The following is a 21,814-nucleotide window of genomic DNA, read 5'->3' as shown; positions in this document are numbered from 1 at the left end:
GGTGTTTTTAGGAAATTTTCATAATGGGCTATAAGGTTTTCCCAAAGAGCATGGTCAAAAAAAGTAGTTGGTGGTATACTGCTATTCTGACTTAAGTATAAGAAATGGCATAAGGGAAGCTATCCAAGAAGTAAAAAAATTAAAAAAAAAGAAGTGGGCTGTTTTTGTAGGTGGAGAGAAAATGCCAAAGGGCCTAAATACATGGTACTTTATAATCATGATATAATGAGATCTCCTGTGTTTATGGGAAGACATAGATAGTAATTACACAAGATAAGATATAGAAATATTTGTTTATAAATCATAGATCCACAAAAACCCAGAAAAGTTGTTATAATGCCAACCTCTTGGTTGTCCCCAGGTCTAGCAATAAATCAAATCAAAAGGATAGAAACAAAGAGGGCCATAACTGTCTGCCTATAAGAAGAAGCCTAGTATATGAGTCTGCTGGACATTGTGTGTGAAAGAGAATAACAATATAACCCTCCCAGATGCTACTGATAAGGAATTAAGCCAAAATTCACTTCATAAGAAGCTCTCATTTGTAAAGAAGTACAACATCACCCATTACTTTTTGGCAATATGCCTCTCCACCTACATACCCCCATCCCCAACCAAGTCACAGCTCAGGGAAGTATGTTGTGAAAGTCTAGTTGGTCAGCACTAGGCACAGATAGCTGCAGCCAAACTCAGGGATGTTTTTGTCTTTCTCTTTCTCACCATAGATACAGGAATGGGACTGATCAATTTATGAGTCTTTTGAACTGAGCCTGACATAGATGAGCTTCCCCTGTCCTATTCAACGATTATTTGTACTGTCCTATGAGGAAATGAGGTAATGTGCATACAGCACAGAATGCCAGCCTGGAGTTAAGACCAGAGCTCAAATTCTTTTTCTGACACATGACTCATCACTTAACCTACCAATGTCCCAGATAATTCTGAAACAATATGTATCATAGAAGAGTTACTAATCTGAGTGAGGGAAGGGAATTTCCATTGGTGGAAGTTTATTGACATGGAAGAAAAAAAACAAAAAGAAAACAGTACAATCAATCATGCAGGTGTCTTGAAAATTTCATCCCAATGAAATATAATGAGAAATTACTGATAGTCTGTCCTAAATATGCCTATTCTTCACCCACATGACTAGAAGATTTTGCCAATTTGCTGTCTTATGTAGTCAATGAAGTGGTTGAGTTTCAATATTCTTTATTTTATTAAATGATTTGGAATCAAGAGAGGAAAGTAAATCATGCTACAGATGGGGTGTTCTAGTTAATTAGGCCAGTTAGTGAAAAGATCCATTGTATATATCACACAAAGTTCCATTTTTTAGACTTAGAAAGTAATAAAATGATCAACGCTGACCCATGAACATGTAAACATTCACATACATCCAATTGTCAAAGTCTTGATACTCTGCTTCTATAACATCTCCCACATGTTTCCTTCTCTTTATTCATACTGCCGCAACCACTTATACTGCTATAATAGCCTCCTACCTAAACTCCCCATCTCCAGTTTCTTCTGGATCTATCCTTCACACTGCTACCAGAATAATCTTCCTGACATCTGAGTCTAAACAAATCACTTTCCATTTTTATTTGATTTTGAAACTATTGGTCTAGACAATAAAATAGAAACCCCTTTGCAAGAAATTAAAGACAGAGTATCATGGCCAACTGGCATAACCTGGAGGAAGATCTAACAAAGAAGAATATTATGGAGCAGTAAAACAAGCAGGAAGAGAGGAGGAGAAAGTGGGTAATAAAAACTTTAGTATCATGGAAACCTATAAAGAAGAGAGTATCCAGAAGGAGATAGTAATGATCAACAATGCCAAAGGCAGCAGAGTTATGCAAGAATGGGGACTGAGAAAAGACCATCAGATTTGTCCATGAAGGGAAACTGGGAAACCTTTGAAAATGCAGTTTCACTTGAATGAGCTCAGAAGCCAGACTGCAGAGAGGAAAGGATGAAGATGAGTGGAAATGCAGGCACCTACTGTGCATGGCTCTCTTAGGGAGTTTAGTCAAAAAGGGTGGAAAAAATACAGGATGATCATTATCAGGAATAGAAGGATCAAGCAAAGGTTTTTCAAGGATTGGAGAGCCATGGGCATGTTGGTAGGCAGTAGGGAAGAAGCAGTAGATGGGGAGAGATTGAAGGTAAGTGATGGGAATGGCAGAGGGAGAAATCTGTTGGAGGAGATGGGTTGTAAAGAGATTGCTTATGCATGTGGAAGGGTTAGGCTTGGTCAGGAGGAATGTCACCTCTTAGGGTGAGTTGTTGTTGTAGCAGTTTGTGCTTTGTTCTCCAAGAGGACCATGACATCAGCAAGGAAATGTCATGATTTGGAAGTGAACTGGATTTAAGTGAGGCAGAACTGTGCAAAACCACCAGCCTTCACTCTCTCCTCAGGAGCTTTGTGGGTCCAGTGGCAAGATATAGATCAAGATGGCTGGAGGGGTAAAGGAGCAGGGAATGGCAGAAGGCAACTGTGTGATATGAGATGAGGAAAAGGGGAGAAGCAAAAGCTTAAGGCAAACAGGTTATTTTTTTCTGAGAATATGCATCAAAGATTTCAACTGAGAGGATCAGGTGGGAATGGGAGGTTCAAGGAGGAATGAAAAGATTTGGAAGAACCATTGTGGAGAGATAGATAGTGAAATTGATGAGGAAAGCAATGAATGATAAGGTATCACATAAAAGAAACAGCAAAGAGACCAGGCTGACTTGAAAAAAAGAACTTGTAATGGGGAGGAATATGTAATAAGGAATGACTAGCTAAGTTTGTTAATGGCTTTAAAAGACAGGACAGTGATATGACAATCATGAGGAAACCTACAGATGGGGGAATTAATCCAAAAGAAAGATCATTCTTAATCAGAATGAACATCATGACCCTGAAAAAGGCATAAAATAAAAATGAGATGTCACAGAGGCTGAGAGATTTCAATGCCCTGCAGGTGACTTTTCATAGTTTTTCTTTGAGGGAGAAGAAAAAATAAGAGTATAATACTGACACTGCATGTCCTAAATATATCTTATAGATTTTGATGTTGACTGTGAATCATTGGTCTAAGTGACTTTAAGTAGAGTCTTTACCATTCTGGCTAATTGTGGCTGTTGAGCTGGTTGAGATTACTATCTCTAGAGTTCCTACAGACAAAATAAAAGAAAGTAGATGTTAACAGCCTGGGTATAAAGATTAAGACACATTTCTGATATGATCTTTAAAGTTGCCAGCCATACAGTACACACAGGTAAAGACAGAGTAGGGCCATGTTCTTCTGAGGTTTTTAGAAATTCACAAACTTGAACCACTGAAGCCAGTTCTGGACCATTTGAATTAATAACTAGATTTGTGCTAAACTTAGATGACCTTGTAAAAGACAACAACATTCTCACAGCCCTATCCTCTCAGTCCCCAAATCCAAGAAAGATAGGAAGGTGGCCCAAGAGAAAAAAAGTGTCCCTAAAAAACTGACTGTAATTAAAAAAAGGAGAGTTTGGGACATGTGCAATCACCCAAGACATCAAAAAAAAATGGTACAGAGGAAGAACAGAGCACAGGCTGGAAGGAATCCAGAGGAAAATCTAGATCACCTGAATAATTGTGATTACGTTGTTACCTATGGGTGTATTAAAGCACTTAGTACAGTACTTGGCATACAACAGGTAATTATTGATTGCTGAGATCCAGAATGAAGAAATACTCCAGAAAGAACTACTGTTAGTTCCCAGCATGGTTACTACTGTATTCTTAAATCTATATTTCAAACGATAGCTGACATTAAAATCAAAAAAGCTTCCTTCTCATCAAGCAGTCATTCACTCTGGTCTACAATTCTAATCAGCTGATCACTTCCTTAAGCAAACCTGGTGCTATCCACCTCTCAGTGGTAACATCTAGGTTCCACTGATTCCCCAGAATTTGTAACAGGAAACTAAGAGCTCCATATTAAAGGATGTGACAAGATTGGTGATTGATGCATAAATCAATTTAAAGAAAAAAATGAATTACAAATGTCAGATAAAAATTTCAAAAATAAAAAAAGGAATTACACTTTCTTCATATTTAATATATGGGTTGACAATGATCCTTTCCCATGATCATTATTTTAAATAGCTGCATGTCTCATACGTGATGCAAAGAGGGTAGACAGTGGAGACCTCTCTTGTTTATTCACATTCAGCAAATTGCCTCATTTTGATGCATAATAAAGTGTTAAAAACTAAGATTTTCAAAAATAATGAACCATATTGACTCACATTGCTCTAAAAACATTACTAGTACCATTTTTAGTGAGCATAAAATGCTCTTTGGACAATTAAATAAAATTTAAGAATTTTTTATTTCATTTTTCATTTTAAAAAGGTTTTTTGGAAGTATATTTTATAAACAGTACAATATATTAGTGAAATACTACAGGTATGTAATTTATAAATAAATGAATATAGAACAAGGTGATACAGTGGACTTGCTCTGACTCTTACTAATTGTATGAAGCTAGTTTATTTGAATTGCATGTAGGTGTTTTGGGGGAATAGCGTGGTGGTGCAGTAGGTAAAGTACATAGGTTGGAGGCCAGAAGGTTCATCTTCCTGAGTTCCTATTTCACTTCAGACCCTAGCCATGTGACCAAGGCAGCTAGCTGGCTCAATGGGTAGAATGTTGGGCCTGCGGTCAGCAAAATCTGAATTCAAATTTGACCACAGACAACTGTGTGACCCTAGGCAAGTCACTTAATCCACTGGCAAAGGAAATGACATACCACTTAAGTATCTCTTCCAAGAAAACCCTATGTACGGTATGGTCCGCATAAATTTCAGAAATAAAAGAGAGGAATTAAGCCTTACTCATTTAATATATCAGTCAGATACAACCCAACAGCAACAAAAGAGTTGGTGTTTTTTTCTCCAAATTTGTTAGTTGATACTGACTAACTTTCCAAATCACATTGCAATTTTTAAACTATTTATCACCTCAAAAGATCTAATTTTACATATTGCCATGTCTTTGGTATCCTGCCTCAGAAAATGTCTGATACTTGACAGTTTTATGGGTTTAAATTTTTTTTGGAACATGACTATGTGTGTATATATTTATATGATTCCACATGTGGATGGTGTGGTGGTGGCCGATGGAACACCTGTATTTTCTTGGTATTAATTATTAGACCAAAATTAGCTCAGGCAGCAGAGAATTGATCCATACTTTGTTGCACCTCAGCTTCAGAGGCTGCATTGAGTGCACAATCATCTGCAAACAGAACATCATGCACCAACACTCCCTCCACTTTGGTCTTGGCTTGTAGCCTGTTCAAATTGAAGAACTCGCCATCAGTATTGTAGCTTCCTTGATGTCATGTTCATCCTCATTAAAAGTATTTGTCAACATGACTGAAAACATCATGCTAAGAAGCATGGGAGCAAGCACACAGGCCTGTTTCACTCCAAATGGAGTGAAATGGACAAGACACAGAAATTTCACTTTATCATAGTGATGTCATTTTGATCCTCTTCAAAGACAAAGGACAACAGCCAACCAATCAACCACATATATGTATATATGTAAGTATACATATACACATATAAATATATGTACACATGTAGAGAGACAGATACACACATCTGTTTTACCATTAATGAAACTAATTTGAAGAATTTCAGTTTCCATTACATTCAAACTTGGGATCTAAATCAATGGATATACAACATGGATGGATAGTTCATATACAGGGAAGAAAATGTCTAGCAATTCCAAATGAAAATATCTGGGAAAAGTTAGAGAAATATGATTAATATATTAGCATTCTAGAAGACAAGGGAAGGGGTATTGAATCAGTTGTAGGAAATTTAAGAGAGGAAAATGATGTGAAAATGAGGAAAATGACAGTTTTAAAAATCATCTTGAGATACAATCAACTAGAGACACATCTAGAGACACAATTTGGGGCCATCATTATGGCCCAGAATACAACATGTTGGGATAAGAAGTAGCTATGCAGCAACACCTACCTAGATCCTCCTGTTTGGCCCACAAATAGCAGCACGTTTTATTTATGTTTTTGTGGTATGAAGTATCGAATCTCAGGACATTTATTCAGAATATTTATGAAGTATGCCTTATCGTAAAATGTGGGCAACTTCCCAATTCAAGATAGTTCATTCTTTCAAAGTAAACTTTACTTATAGAAAAGGGGGAGGCCTGCCTCAAAACAACAGTGTAGAGGAAATTATTATAAACAAGCTGAAATAGAACAGGATGCAGAGATTAGGGATTAGAGTGGCCCAACAGAGTTTTTATGTTTATAACTTGGATCAAAGCATCACCAAGACCAAAAAAAATGACCTAATTTTAATGTAAGTGACCCCAGAATAACCAGCACTGTAAAGTATCATTTTTCTCCTCATAGGGTTTCTCTGAGAATTTCAAGCAAAAACTGGTTCCGTTTCTCTTCAGAGAGGACATCTGGATAGTTTATCAATGAATAGGAATTTGTCTCTCACTGTGAAGAGTCTGTGATGTCTCTTCACATGCACCAAGGGAATGCTGGGCTTTTTGAGCATCTGCATGGATAGGCATTTTTTTGGACCCATCCCCCAGACAGTGGTCTGACTGGGAAATTTATGGGCTGGATGATGTGCGCCATGAGCTCACACTTTTACTGGACAAATTAGATGGGTTTCAATCCATGCAGCTGTAAACGATGTCCTGCAGAGTTCCACCTGATCTTTTACAGCTTTTCATAAATCAGTACCTACTAGTCACAGACTGCGGTCATTAAAGAGAAATCATTGAAATTGCATATTTACTCAGGGGAAGCAAAAATATAATGTTCCTCCTATCCTCTCTCCCTTCTCCCTGTTAAGTTTATTTTTTCCTCTTTTTGCCGCTTTTCATACTCTTGCCCCTCTAGAGTACAATAGAAATGGGCAGGGTCCTGGTTTTTCTTCTCCTTGTTGTATCAGGGTATATAATTCATCCCTATTAATACAAAGCACTCAAGGAATTCCTCCATGAACAAACAGTGACAGATTCCAAGAGAAAACATATTGCCCTTGATACAATATATTTTTTGCACATGAAAGCATCAAGCTAACAAATGTTCTCAAGTTCATGGCAGAGTTCTAAAGGATGGAATGTAAAAGTGACTTCAAAACAGGAAGTTTTCTGGAAGACCCATCAGTTCTGCTCCCTTCTTCCCTCCAAAAGGCATAATAAACACATCAACAACAAATGGCGCAGCTTTTTTCTCGACATTTTCCACATCAGCAATAAACTCGTATTGACGCTGCACAGTAGCAACAAACATGTTGAAATGGGGGCTACTAAACCATACGTAAGGAACTCCTCAGGATACGTATTGACTTATTTTAAATGAAATATTACCTAGCTATCATTGTTTCTTCATTATTTTCTTAAATATTTCTCAATTACATTTTATGTGGTTTATGCCGCACTCAGGAGAGCTCCGCAGGACACAGCATGCATGTAACGTGTGACTAGGTAACTACTGTTAATGATAAGACTACTAATAACAACATCAAATCAAAGTTTTTGTTGTTGTCTGGCCGTTTCAGTTATGCCCGACTCTTCATGACCCCGTTTGAGGTTCTCTTGGCAAAGATGCTGCAGTGGTTTGCTATTTCCTTCTCCTGCTCATTTTACAGATGAAGAAACTGAGGCAAACAGGTTGAAATACAGTTTGTAAAAGCATATTATTAATCATATGGATCATTGCAATAATGTTAGTATTTATGTAATACAATATTCCACATCATGTGTTAAGCATTTTTATTTATATTATCTCATTTGATCCTCACAACAGCTCTGGGAGATAGGGTCTACTATTATCCTCAATTTTCAGATGAGGAAACTGAGGCAAATGGGGGTTAAATGATTTGCCCATGCTCACAAAGATACTAAGTTTCTGAATTTGAAATCCGGTGATGAGGCACTCTATCTACTAAGTCATCTAGCTGCCCCAATACTATTTTAGGGTGAATATGACCAAAAATTTTAAGTGACTACACATAACTTATATCGTATTTTATGCTTAAATTATTCCTAATCATATTCAGATTTTCTGACTTTATTCCACAGTGCGTATGTGGGGATAGTGTGTATAATATGTCTATATCTGTCTCTACTTCACAACCACATCTAGACCTAATACATATAAAGAGAATTAAAGATTATTATACATTATATAAACTAATTTGCTTAGGATAAAGATCAGTTCAACCTATTTTTCCCTGTCATTAAAAATCCAGCTAGCGTCACATAATTTTAATGTCATTTCTAACTAAGAATAATTTTGAATTTCTTTAATTCCCAGTAGGGCATTGTATATATTTTAATTATCATTAGATCTTCAGGACCGGAATTTTTGCAGTTATAACTATTATGACTGGTTTAATACCTCTCAGTGGTAAAATTAGCTACTTTGTTCTTTGAGGGAAAAGAAAACCCACCTGGGTTTCTGGCATATTTACTTCCCTCTAAAATGTTCCTATCATATTTACTCAGTGAGAGAGTCACCCTGCTCTTGGTGTGCTTTCTAATGGAGGTCCGAGCTGTGTTAAGAAACAAAAGCAGATTTTAGTAGTGGGAACAAAGAAACAGGATTATATCAAGCCATCATTGAATATTGTCATCATTCCTCATCAATACAAGGCTATAGTAGTTTTGACTTTAATTCTGCTTATTTTTGCTAATTGGAAGTTTGCAATAATCTTTAATCTATAAATTTTAAGTGAATTTCATTCACACACATATTGTAATTTCAGAGAACCAGAATGTCAAATTCAGTACACTCAAACGAATCATCTTTCAATTTCACCCTAAAAAAAGCATGTGTGTACATATGTATGTATGTATTCACCAAGGTGCTCAACTATGGATCCTCAAAAAGAAAGCTTGTCTTTGAATAATCACCATCATCCCTGAGGAGGTCAATTTTGAAATTATCCCAGGGAGGTCAAAACAGGTTCCATGGGTTCCTTATATTCTAGGATGTACTTAAGAACTAGCACAAGATTCAGCTTAGCCTTCCAAAAGTACTTTGGTTTCTCCAGTAACTGAGGGAGAGTGACCAGATCAAATGGTCATCATGTTGATGACAGTTCATATTTGTATAGCATTTTATGGCTTATAAAGTATTTTCTTCACAAAGCCTTGTGGGACAAAAGTATAATTCTTATGTCCATTTTATTCCAACAGGGGGAATCTTAGGTTTACAGATGTTCAGTAACTTCCTCTTGGTGCAAGCACATAGTAAACACAATGAGGATGAGATTTAAACTTTGATCTCTTGCCTTTTAATTGAGTTGTCATATCTCTGTTAAGCTCAAGTTCTTATAAATAGGTCCATACTACTATAACTTCTGGTAGACACAAACCATTGATATTAGCTTCTGGCAATTCTTTGGTTCCATGAAAATAAAATATAAGTCCCCTGCGAGGAGAGATTACATTATTTTTATATGCCCACTCTCTAAGGCATTGCCCTGAACCCTAGTAAGTATTTTTAAAAGGTTTACTAAATTGTATTAGAAATGTTAGCTTTATCAACAAGAGAAGAAAAATAATTTGAAGGAATAAGAACAGGCAACGAAGAAACAAGCAATCATTTTTTACAGATGATATGATGGTATACTTAGAAAATCCTAAAGAATCAAATAAAAAAACTACTTGAAATAATTAACAAATTTACTTATTTAGTGCCATACCAATCAAGTTACCAAAAATTATTTTGTAGAGCTAGAAAAAAATAATAACAAAATTCATCTGGAAGAACAAAAGGTCCAGAATATCAAGGGAATTAATGAAAAGAAATGCAAGGGAAGGTAGTCTAGCCATACCAGATATAAAACTGTATTATAAAGCAGCAATCATCAAAACTACTTGGTACTGGCTGAGAAAGAAAATGGTGGCTCTATGGAACAGGCTAGGTACACAAGACACAGTAGTTAATAACTATAATAATCAACTATTTGATAAACCCAAAGACTCCAGTTTCTAGAATAAGAACTCACTATTTGACAAAAACTGTTAGGAAAAATGAAAATAGTATGGCAGAAACTAAGCATAGATCAGCATCTTACACCCTATATCAAAATAAGGTCAAAAGAGGCACATGATTTAGACATAATGGTCTTACCCATTAAGCAAGTTAGTAGACTAAGGAATAGTTTACATATCAGATAGATCTATGGAGAATAGAAGGATTTAGACTACATAAGAGATAGAGAATATTATAAAATGGATAATTTCAATTACATTAAATTGAAAAGTTTTTGCACAAACAAAGCCAATGAAACCAAGATAGGTAGGGAAGAAAAAGCAGGGAAACAATTTTTATAGCCAGTATCTCTGATAAAGGCTTCATTCCTAAAATATATAGAGAACTGAGTCAAATTCATAATAATACAAAACATTCCCCAATTGACAAATAGTCAAAAGGATATGAACAGGCAATTTTCATAGGAAGAAATAAAAGCTATCTATAGTCATATAAAAAATGGTCTAAATCACTATCGATTCGAGAAATGCAAATTAAAGCAACTCTGAGTTACCACCCGACATCTACCAGAATGGCCAACATGACAAAACAGGAAAATAATAAGTGTTGGAGAAAGTGTGGGAAAATTGGAACACTAATGAATTGTTGGTGGAGTTGGGAACTGATCCAATCATCTTAGAGAGCAATTTGGAGCTACGTGCAAAGGGCTATAAAACTGTGTATACCACTTGACCCCAGCAATACCATTTCTACAAAGAAATGGTATCCAAATGAGATCATAAGAAAGGAAAAAGGACCCATATGTACAAAAATATTTATAACAGCTCTTTTTCTGGTGGCCAAGAATTGGGAACTGAGGGATGCCCATCAAGTTGGGAAACAAGTTGTGGTATATAAATGTAACGGAATACTATTGTGCTATAAGAAATGATGAACAGGTGGACTTCAGAAAAACCTGGTAAGACTTATATGAACTAATACAAAGTGAAGTGAGCAGAACCAGGAGAACATTGTACAGAGGAACAGGAATATTGATCAATGGAGAACTATGAATGACTTAGCTATTCTCAGCAATACAAGGATTTAAGACAATTAAAAAATATTTGTAATGGAAAATGGTATCCACATCCAGAGAAAGAACTATGGAGTCTGAATGCAGATCAAAACATACTTATTTACTTTGCATTTTTTTTGTTTCTTTTTTCTCTTGGCTTTTCCTTTTGTTCTAATTCTTCTTTATAACATGACTAATATGGAAATATGTTTAATATGATTGTACATGTATAGGCTATATCATATTGCACACTGTCTTGGGGAGGTGGGAAGGGAGGGAGAGGGAAAAAAATTTTAAACTAAAAATCTTCTGTAAGTGAATGTTGTCAACTAGAAATAAATTTTTAAAAGTGGTAGAGGAACTCAGTTTTCTCCAATAAACTCCAAACATATCTGCAGGAAAAAATCTAAGAATGACCAAAGTTAAGGAAAACTAATAAAAAAGAGAAGCAGAAAGAGGGGGAGAAAATATAAAATGCAAAAATCTTATAGAAGCAAATGTTGAAAACTAAAATCAAATCAGATTTAAAAATAAAAGGCTTATTGATGTGCACGTACACACATGCACACACACACGTGCGCGCACACACACACACACACACACACACACACACACAGGAGAAGAGACACAGCATTCTTGCTTTGATTATTCTCTTTTCCCCTAACCTTGTTTCTTGCTCTAATTTGAGTTTCTTAGAAATACAAAGAAGGATTATCTTTCTGAAAATACTTTCATTTGCATACATATCTAAAATTAGTGTAAAATTGGCCTTAGAATGGCTAATCACATGGAAAAATGTCATTTATTATAACTCATTTCAGGACAAGTATCATTAATTATAGAAATATTCGAAATGAGCAGTTTTTTTTAAAGGTGAGTGTCTCAAAGGATAAATTGATATTGTTTATGTTAAGGATCTGCCAGCGTGGGAACACCATCTGATAAAGCAGATTTTCCTTTTGTTGTTTAGTCTATTAATTGGTCTGACTCTTTGTGACCCCATTTGGGGTTTCCTTGGCACAGATACCAAACTGATCTGCCATTTCCTTTGTGACCTCATTTATATAGAAGAGGAAACTGAGGCAAACAGGGTTAAGTGACTTGTCCATGGTCACACATAGAGTAAGTGTCCACAACTGGATGTGAACTTCAGTTCTCCTGGCTCCAGGGACAGCTCTTTATTCGCTATGCCACCCAGCTGCGCTTAGAAGCAGATTCCAACACCTGTAATTGAGTATCTCAGGCTTAAAGAGCTGCCTGAGGCTCAGATAGGCAGAGAGGGATGGTTTGGAGTTGAGTGCCAGAGGCAACATTTGAACTTGTTTTCCTGACTCAGCATCTCTGCTGTGCAGAACTATTGCTTCAAACTGATAGTCTAACTCTTTTTAATTAGTGATACATTAAATTTAAGTAATTTATTTGCTCAGTTTTACAGATTTTAAGCATTCCAATATGCAGGATTTTGCACTTTGGTGAAATATGATGGATAAGTGTATTGTGGTATAAGTGGGCAACAACCAATTTTTTTGTTGTTGCATTATTTAACGAATTTAAAGTCAAAATAAAGAAAGAAAAAAGAACCAGGGCATTCATAGACTTTTATGTATATTGATAAAAAAAAACTAGCATATTTTTCTTCTATACATGAATATATGTGTACATGCATAATTACATATAATTATGATCGAAATATTTTGTAGTGTTTTACTCTATTATTACAACTGCATGACAAACACATTTCTTTCCATGCTTTGTTTAAATGGCTAGGGGTTTTTAACAAATAATTATTTCAAAATATTTTAAAATAGCAGTATTTTCTCCTATGTACAAATGAGCAAAAGAAATTTTGATCCTCAAAGTGTAAATTTATTTATATGCTTTAGAAATTTTTATTCTATTACATAGCAATAGAGACTTTTTATTTATTTACTTTTCCTGCTGTTCTTGAGTCATGTTTTTTTTCTCAGTAATTCCTGATTCTAAGACCCCATTTGGGGTTTTTTTGGGCAAGTATACTGGGGTGGTTTGCATTTCCTTTTCCTCATTTTACAGGTGAGGAACTGAGGCAAACAGGGTTAAGAGGAGTATTCCTGACTCCTGGCGTTCTATCCACTGCTCTAACTAGCTGCCCCTTATTTTTCTTAAATAGAAATAGAGATTTCCTAAATCTCAAAAGAAGTATTCTTTCTTTCATTATCTTTCTGTTTCATCAGAAACAACCAAACCATTAGAATGAAAAGTTACAAAATGGGATTCATTCAAAAACAGAACATTACCAAGGCCTACTCTTGAATTTCTGTGCAGTGAGCCAAGTTTCATACCTCCTAGATTTACAATTCATACAAGGATAATCTGTGTTTAGAATGACGACGTGAAGCAGTAAAAGAGTTGTATTTTCCAAAGAAAGTTATAGGGGTATTCACTTTGCTATGCTGTCTAAGACAAAAGTAGATGAACAGAGACATTTTCCACTAATAAAGTCTGATGTAATATTTAAAAATAGTTGAATATGCAAAATTTAGCACAGCCTATAGCCCCCCTCCCCATTTTCAAAAGCAATTAATCAAGGATTTTCTATAGTCTAACAAGATAACCAGCTTTGATAAAGGTGCTGGAATATATTGAATTGGATTACACATTATGAACACAGTATGTATGCATATATATATACATACGTACATATGCATATATATGTATATATATATATAATGTATACACACACACACACACACACACACACAAGAAAGATGAAATCTGGAGAACGGCAGCAATGTGGTATAGTAGAAATGATATCAGCCTTGGAATCAGGAGAGATTTTATCCAAGGTCTCCCTCTGATATCTACTCACAGCATAATTGGAGTAAGTAATATAATATCTCTGAGCTGCAGTTTACTCATCTGTAAAATTCAGGTTCATGATAGCAATAGAGAAGCAATATTGGCTGCAGGATAGAGAGTTTACCTACAGTTAGGAAGCCTGGCATTGTTGTCTGTCTTTGATGCATACTAGCTGTAGGACTCTAGACAATTTCCTTAACTTCTCAGTTTTTCAGAGAACTCTCAAAGACTCTGAATTGCAGAATAGTTACTAGTCTAAAGTGATAGAGGAAGATTCTGCACTGAAAACTCCTCATACTGATGAAATAAGCACAATTTTTAAAAATTTCAAAAGGCTTTTGTGAAGGTAAAATGAGATGTTTATAAATCCTAAAGAACTATATAAATGTTTTTATGTTCCTCAAGGTTCTTAGAACATAGAATAGACAGCGATTATACAAACCTCCTTATTGTGGATGAAAAAAATCTGTAGGTTTAAGTGGATCTTTGGAACCTCACTGTGAGTTAACTGTATAATATGGCAAACTAAGAAAGCAAATACAACCTTAGACTACATTCAAAGTGCTCCCAGGATTAACCATGTGATACCCCTGCTGTACTCTGCTCAATTCAGATCACATCTGGAGTGTTATATTTAGTTTTCATCTTGACAAATAGGGAAAGACAATGATAAGCTAGAGAGCATCCAGAGCAGTACAATAGGATGCTTAAGGACCCTGGGTTCATTCCATATAAGGAATACTTGTAGGAACAAAAGATTTATAGCCTGGAAAATAAAATAAATAAAATATGTGTGGGGTATGACAACTATATTCAAATATTTAAAGGGCTATCACGTGGGAAAAGGGTCCAGATTGTTCAACTTGCGCCATAGGGTTGAACAAGGAACAATGATGAAAGGCTATGGAGAGGCAGAATAAGGTGACACATCAGGGAAAAATGAATCCCTAATGAGAGCTATTCAGAAGTAGAATGACTTAAATGAGGAAGGAGTATGTTACAGCTAACTGGAGATCTTCAAGCAAAGGCTGGGTAACTATTTGTTAGGTACGTTGTTAGGGTTTTGTTTGTTTGCTTGTTTGGTTTATTATCCAGCTATTAGTCAGGTATTAGTTGGTCTTTAAGCACTTTCCCTCTCTGAACACAAAAACTTTGTATTTATATATGAGCTACTACAGAAGGACTGGGGAAGTTCAAAATTATCCAAATGTTACTCAACAGATTTAAATGCTAAATCATTGACATCTACTTTGTAAATGAACAAATGTATTAAGATATGAAAAAATATGCATTGGACAGGAAAATAATAAATGGATCTAGGAAATGAATGGAACTGACCCAAAAGCATACCATTATGAATTCACTTCCATTCTAAAAACACATGCCAACACTCCAAACAATCAAGATATTCAATAAATGTAGGCATAAGTGTCACATGACATCCATATCGGTTACAATCAAAGAAATCATTATGTGGTTAATTTTGGCAAATCATATAAAGGCCACAGAAGCTTTAGTTTTACAAAAGATCATAGGATAAGGGGAAGCCCAGTGCAATAGATCATGGCAAAGCTTACAGTTCTGGGTTCAAGTTCTTCCTCTGACACATAATATGCATGACCTTATGTAAGGACATGTATGACCTTTAACTTCAAGTCCCAACAGCTTAGTGTCTAGGACTGGCAATTGGTAACTCTTCTGTAATATAGTCTTAGAGATTCTCTTTCTCCCCTCCCTTCTCTTTCTTTCTCTTTCTCCTCTTAAGTCAATGATTCTGAGATAAGAAATACTAGAACTTAACTAAAAGACTGAAAGTATCAGAAAGATGTAAGCTATCTGCTATCAAAGAGATAAAAGTGGAAGGAAAAATGGATATGAACAACTGAAAGCAAATCTAGGGTGATGAAGCGTTAATATTCTAATGGGAGAGAAAAAATAAGTGCCCCTTCAGAACTCCAAGACCTTCCATTTAGGCAAAAGACAAGGGGGCAGTTTTGTTCTGTTTTAATAATGTTAGGAGACAAAAAAGGGAAGGAAAAAGTAATGCAATAGGGAAACAAGAGGAAGCAAGGATGGAATTCAATTGGGATACACAAGAAGCTATACAGTGAGTTCTCACTTTATATAAGTGGACCTTTCTTCACACCTCTAAGTAAAGAGATTTTTTTTATTTTTACATAATGTGAATTTGCTGGAAGTGAAAGCTGAGGGAAGCAGGAAGGGGTGAGCAATCAGGACACACAGGAGCTGGAGACCTACCAGCACTGGGGTGGGGAAAGACATAGGAATTCCAGAACTAAACAGAATGTAGATAAACTGGGGCTGGATGGACAGGCAGGTAGACAGAGTGGGGCAAAGCTCTCCTCTCTAGGTGCCAGAGGCTCAACCAAAGCCTGAATCTATGGTGGTGGTGGTAGTAGTCATCTCTCTATGCTATTCTGCTTTCACTTGGAGGGATTTTTTTTTGGTTTTCTTTTCTTTTTTTTTTTTTTTTTGTAGAGGCAGGTAATGGGTGGTGGGAGTGAGAGGCCACAGGGAGAGACAAAGAGCAGAGTACTGTACAGTAAAGATAAGGTATGCAGTTTTTTGGAATGCATATTTCCTTCAGAATTGCCTACCTAAAGTCAAATTTGTATAATGCAAATTTATGTAAAGAAAAAACTGTTTGAAAGATATATAGAGGAAGAGGTGGGAGGAATGAGATACATACAAAGCTACCTTTTATTTGAAATACACAAAGGAGTATTGAAAACACAAATAATGAGTTTGGTGCAGAAATATTTTAAATTCAATGAGGAACCAAGTGAGGACAAGGAGGGAGGGATCCTGAGAAAGGGTAAACTCAAGGAAGATTTAATCATAATTTAAAGAAACTCCATCTTTAGAAGGTATAGCATGAAGGAAACAGAGAAGGAATAAAAGGAAAAGTAAGAAGAATAATGTACTGCAGGTAGAGTGATTAATTATTGCAGCTTTTTTGTAGAAGAATCTGGAATTATGTAAGAAATGAATAAAACATTCATAACTTTTGATCTATTGCTAGATTCAGAGTCTAAGAATGCTAAAGATACAAAGGTTTCATATACACCAAAACTATACTTTTAGTGTAGTTTAAGGAACTAGAAACAAAACAGATGTCCATCAACTGGTAAATGGCTAAATAAAGGAAATGGAATATTATGGTGGTATAAGAAATAATATAAAGAACATGGAGAAGCATGAAGAGACGTATATGACCTTAGAACAGGGGAAATAAGCAGAACCAAGAAAGACAAGCATCCACGCACACGCACATACACACACACACACACACACTGCAAGAATGCAAATAGAAAAAACAAAAACTAAATATTTTGGATAAGAGTCTTTCAGGAAGGTTTTGACAATGACTCTGGCTACCTTGAAAGGTTATCTATATTGCTCTAGACCCTTGAAGCTCTGTTTCCTCTCAAGAAGGGAAAGAAGGATCGAGATCAGGAGAAGGGCCTGGGTTTTCCTCCTGAAGCAGAAGTTTTAAGGATCTCTTTGTATAATGAGAACAGGAAGAAAAGATGAAGGTGAGATAGGGAACAGTAGAATGGCAATGGTAGCTGGTGGGTGGCATACTACACCTGCATTTTCCATCATCAAACCCAACTATCTAGTAGAGACTAAAACAGGTAACAGTACATGTAGTGTGGTATGTCACTTAAACTCCGAATTTTAGCTTCTACATCTCTTAAATGGCTATGATCATACCAGTACTACCTACTTAGCAGGTTTGTTAGAAGTACAGAGTTTTCTGAATCTTAAAAGTACAATAGACTGCATGATTCCTGCTGTGGCTGCGGTTATTTGGAGGCCTGCCTCTTTCGCAGCTGAGCTATGCCACCTCTGACATCAACTCTGATCTTTGGAGTTCCGATAATTTCTCATCTTTCAGTATCAATATGAGTTCGGCATCCCCTCATCCCACATTTTTAATCACTGCTAGCAAATGTCCATTAAAATGAAGGAATTTTTCTGCGGGAAAAATTATCAAGCTCTTTCTGTCTTGAGGAACGAGAATCACAATGAATACTAGAAAGTGAGTGGAAAAATGAACACATTTTAATCACTGTAGGTAGAAAATGCGAATGCATTAATTTTTAGTACGAGTGCTTAAGGAAGAATATGATGTGTCACCTTGCTGCGGCATTGGTAATGATTTTCAGACTGCTGGGATTCCTTATAAGCTTGTCCAGAATGCTGACAATCTGCTCAAACTTGGGTCTGTTGTTTCTATCTTTCTGCCAACAGTCCAGCATCAGCTGATATAAGGCAGCTGGGCAGTCCATGGGAGGTGGCAGTCGGTAGCCTTCATCCACAGCTTTAATTACCTGTTCAAGAGAGCAAAGTTTTAGAAAACAGGAAGGGCAATTAAACTTATTTTACTCCATCCCGGCAGCAGAGTCCATTAACATGGAGGGTTTAATGTTTAAACAAAATGTTCCCATTCTCTAATTGCTTGCAAGGGTAAACCCTCCAGCTTATCAATAAAGTAAATGATGCTGCAAATTAGAGGCAGGAAAAAGCTACATAATGGAAGGTGAAAGCAAAGTAGGTTACTCTGTATCCAAAGAGCCGACCCAAATGGCTAGACTTGATGAAATTCAAATCAAAAGACACCTTAGGGGGGAAGGAGATTTTTGTGCTGGTCCTACAGTTGTGTAGTAAAAATGTGAAAAAAAAATAGAGGTAGAAGTGATGTAGTAGTGATGATGTAGTCTGATGTTATGGAAATGAGGAATGTTGGAATTAGAGTTGAAGTTACTTAGTACCTTTGTGATCTTGGGAAAGTCACCAAAATGTTCTAGTTTCTTTTCCTCACCTATTAAAATGAAGGAATTGGACTGGATGACCTAAGTTTTAATGATTACCCAGACTCAGGTATATACTCCAACAAACATAGTAACTTCATACAGGAGTATGAATTCAAATCCAGACTTAAGAGAGTTACTAGCTGAGTGACCCTAGGCAAATTACTTAACCCTATGTGCCTCAGTCTTCTCATTGGTAAAGTAATTTACAGAAGGAAGTGGTAAACCACTCCAACATCTTTGGTAAGAAAACCACAAATGGGGTCATGAAAAGTTGGACATAACTGAAAAATGACTGAATCACAATTTGAAACTGGAATGTAATATTTAAGTCATCTTGAATTATGTTAAAAAAATGTGTTGGTTATCTAGTCCAACACCCTGAACTAAACCAATGAGTAAACTGGGGCTCAAAGAAAGATCCAAAATGCAGGAAGAGACAGAACTAGAAGTTGAATCTTGGCTCTTTGACTCTGAAATCAGTACTCTTTCCACTTGACATGCAAGACTTTAAAGATTCCATGCCACATTACTATGTGTCACTTCCTAGTGTTTCACTAAAATGATGAAAACCTTCCCTATAAAGATACTTGTGGCATTAAAGCATTATATTATGCTTTATACTAAGATGAATTTTATGAATTAAGAGCAAGAAACATCACAGCAATTGGTTTTCAGATTGTACTTGAACTTGAAGGATTACTTTGATATTACATGAAATAATTTCCATATTTCTTTACTTAACATGCTGGGATTGTTTTGCAAAATCGTTCTATCTTACTCATACACTAGAATATGCCCACCTACAGAGTAAAAAGAAATCTGTGTTTCTATGTTACATCAGCTACCAAAATACAGAGTACACAAAATGCTGTTCAGGGGAATAAAACAGCCTAGTATCTTGTTTTAAAAATTAAGTTGATTTAAACAGCATGGAGAGGAGTTGGAAAGAGGTACAGAGGCAAAAAGAGAGAGAGACAAATCTACATTTTACTATGAGTAACTTAAATGACATCACACTGGTTAAAGGTAAGCTTGATGCAAGACTACCTTTATTTTGGAAAAAAAAAGCAGTGGAGAAAACATGTTATATGCCAATTATATATTAAATGTATCTCAAGCAAAAAGTGACAAGAATTATTAAGATAGTTTTGGAAAATTCAGCACACTTTTGACAGGACGCTAATATTTTTTTTTTCCCTGTATCTGGAGCAATGGTCCTTAACTTAAGGTCACTGATCCCATTAATTTTTTTAATAACTGAATTTTAATATAATTGGTTTCCTTTGCAACTTTATTATATTTTATGAGCTAAACATTACTTTGAAAAGAGGTTCATAGGTTTAGTCAGATTACCAAAGGGGTAATAACAAACAAAGTTTAATAACCCCTGATTTATTTACTTTATGACTGACTCATGTGGAATACATTTAGGCTTACTATGTCAAAGGAAATAAAACTATAGATTTTTTAATTTTACTCTGGCAAATGCTATGTTTCAGCAAACAAAAATGTTGGTATAAATGTATGAATTAGATCTACAAAGGATGAAAGACATGAGTATATTATTCATGTTGCACAGAAATAATACTCTGGTAAAAATCAAACAAATCAAATTCTGTGTTTCTGCCTCCTATCTATTGGGTGTCTCCCTGGGTATTACTTCTTTAAAATCTTAGTACACATGCTTCCATTTTGTGCTTCATTTGTAAACTCTGTCATGGTGGGAAAGCTCTCTCGAAGTAATTTAACTAATACCTTTGTATAACCTGGAAACATTTTCATTTCTTTCTGCTTCAGTGTCAAAAACAAGAAACCACCTGGTTTTATTATGCTCTACTTCCTTGCACAGCTTGATTCTTCATCTGAGCTCATAACTCAAAGACTACAGTGTACTCACATCCTGATTGGACATCTCCCAGTATGGTCTCTCTCCGTAGGACATCACCTCCCAGAGAACAATTCCGTAACTCCATACGTCGCTGGCTGATGTAAACTTGCGATACGCAATTGCTTCTGGAGATGTCCATCGAATTGGGATCTTTCCCCCCTTTAAAACAATTTTGAGATGCAGGAATTATATAACTATTTATATCAACACATTTCCTTGTGAGGGAAACACTTAATTCCAAATGACCAATGTTGTCTTTGCTTTTTAAGAAAATATTGATTAATAAGAAAAGAGAAGTTGTAATGTATACACACAGTGGGTTTTCTTTTGACACAGGATTTAACCAATAATGTTTGTTTTCCCTGCTTTGACCACCAACAAGTAATTCAGAATGGTACTAAATTAATTTAAAAAAATAAAAGATTACCTTTTTCTATTAATACACATAGATTTCTTAAAATCTTGCAAAGCGTATATGTATGTATATATACAAAATATGTGTATTATATTTATAAAATTTTGTTTGTAATTTTTCTAAGGGTATATAAGGTGATTCAAATAAGCAAAACAGTTTCATTCATTTAAGATAGTTATTAGATACTGCCTGCTAAGTTACCAATATATCTCATCTTTTGATGCTTTCATTGAGTTTTCTTTCCCTGGTCCAAGTAATCTCATATAAGTTCTAGTTACATAATACAGATACCTACTATCAATAGACTAGTCAATTAATAAATCAATCAACCACCAAATATTTCTCAATCAATCAACAAGCCTTTATTAAGCATCTAATATGATCTAGGTACTATCAGGTGCTGAAATACAAACATAAAAAATGAATTAGTCCCTAATGACAAGAAACTGACATTCTATTCATACTGTGTATCCAATACTGTATTAGTGATCACGAAAGGTAAAAAGAAAATCTTAGACACAGTCTACCTTTCAGGACGTTAAGGTGTAAAGAAAGGAAAAGAAGGAAACAATGATAATATTTGGTAAGCTACTGCAGTAATTGAATTGAGAGGTAGGGAAAACCTTAATATTTTTTTTCAAAATGATCCAAATGGGGAAGCCAAGATGAATTCGCTCTCAGTCTCATATACTGGACCCTAGAAAACCAGAAAATATCAGAAAAAACCTGGAAAGACTTGTA

At 35.6% G+C, this 21,814-nt stretch overlaps 1 protein-coding gene across 4 annotated transcripts in view; it reads right to left on the bottom strand.

The window, feature by feature from the left end:
• Positions 1–21,814, bottom strand: part of EPHA3 (EPH receptor A3) — a 419,590-nt gene that overhangs the window by 13,845 nt on the left and 383,931 nt on the right. For all 4 annotated transcript variants that reach the window (XM_072621658.1, XM_072621661.1, XM_072621659.1 and 1 more), the window contains exons 14-15: positions 20,668–20,817; positions 18,094–18,287 (exon numbers count right to left, since the gene is read on the bottom strand). In XM_072621658.1, coding sequence (XP_072477759.1) covers positions 18,094–18,287; positions 20,668–20,817 — 344 coding nt within the window. The remainder of the gene's footprint in view (positions 1–18,093; positions 18,288–20,667; positions 20,818–21,814) is intronic.

This window comes from Notamacropus eugenii, chromosome 6 (assembly GCF_028372415.1).
Source record: "Notamacropus eugenii isolate mMacEug1 chromosome 6, mMacEug1.pri_v2, whole genome shotgun sequence".
NCBI classification, from domain to species: Eukaryota; Metazoa; Chordata; class Mammalia; order Diprotodontia; family Macropodidae; genus Notamacropus; species Notamacropus eugenii.
Note: the sequence above shows the minus strand (reverse complement) of the source record. Positions and strands in the feature narration are given on the sequence as shown.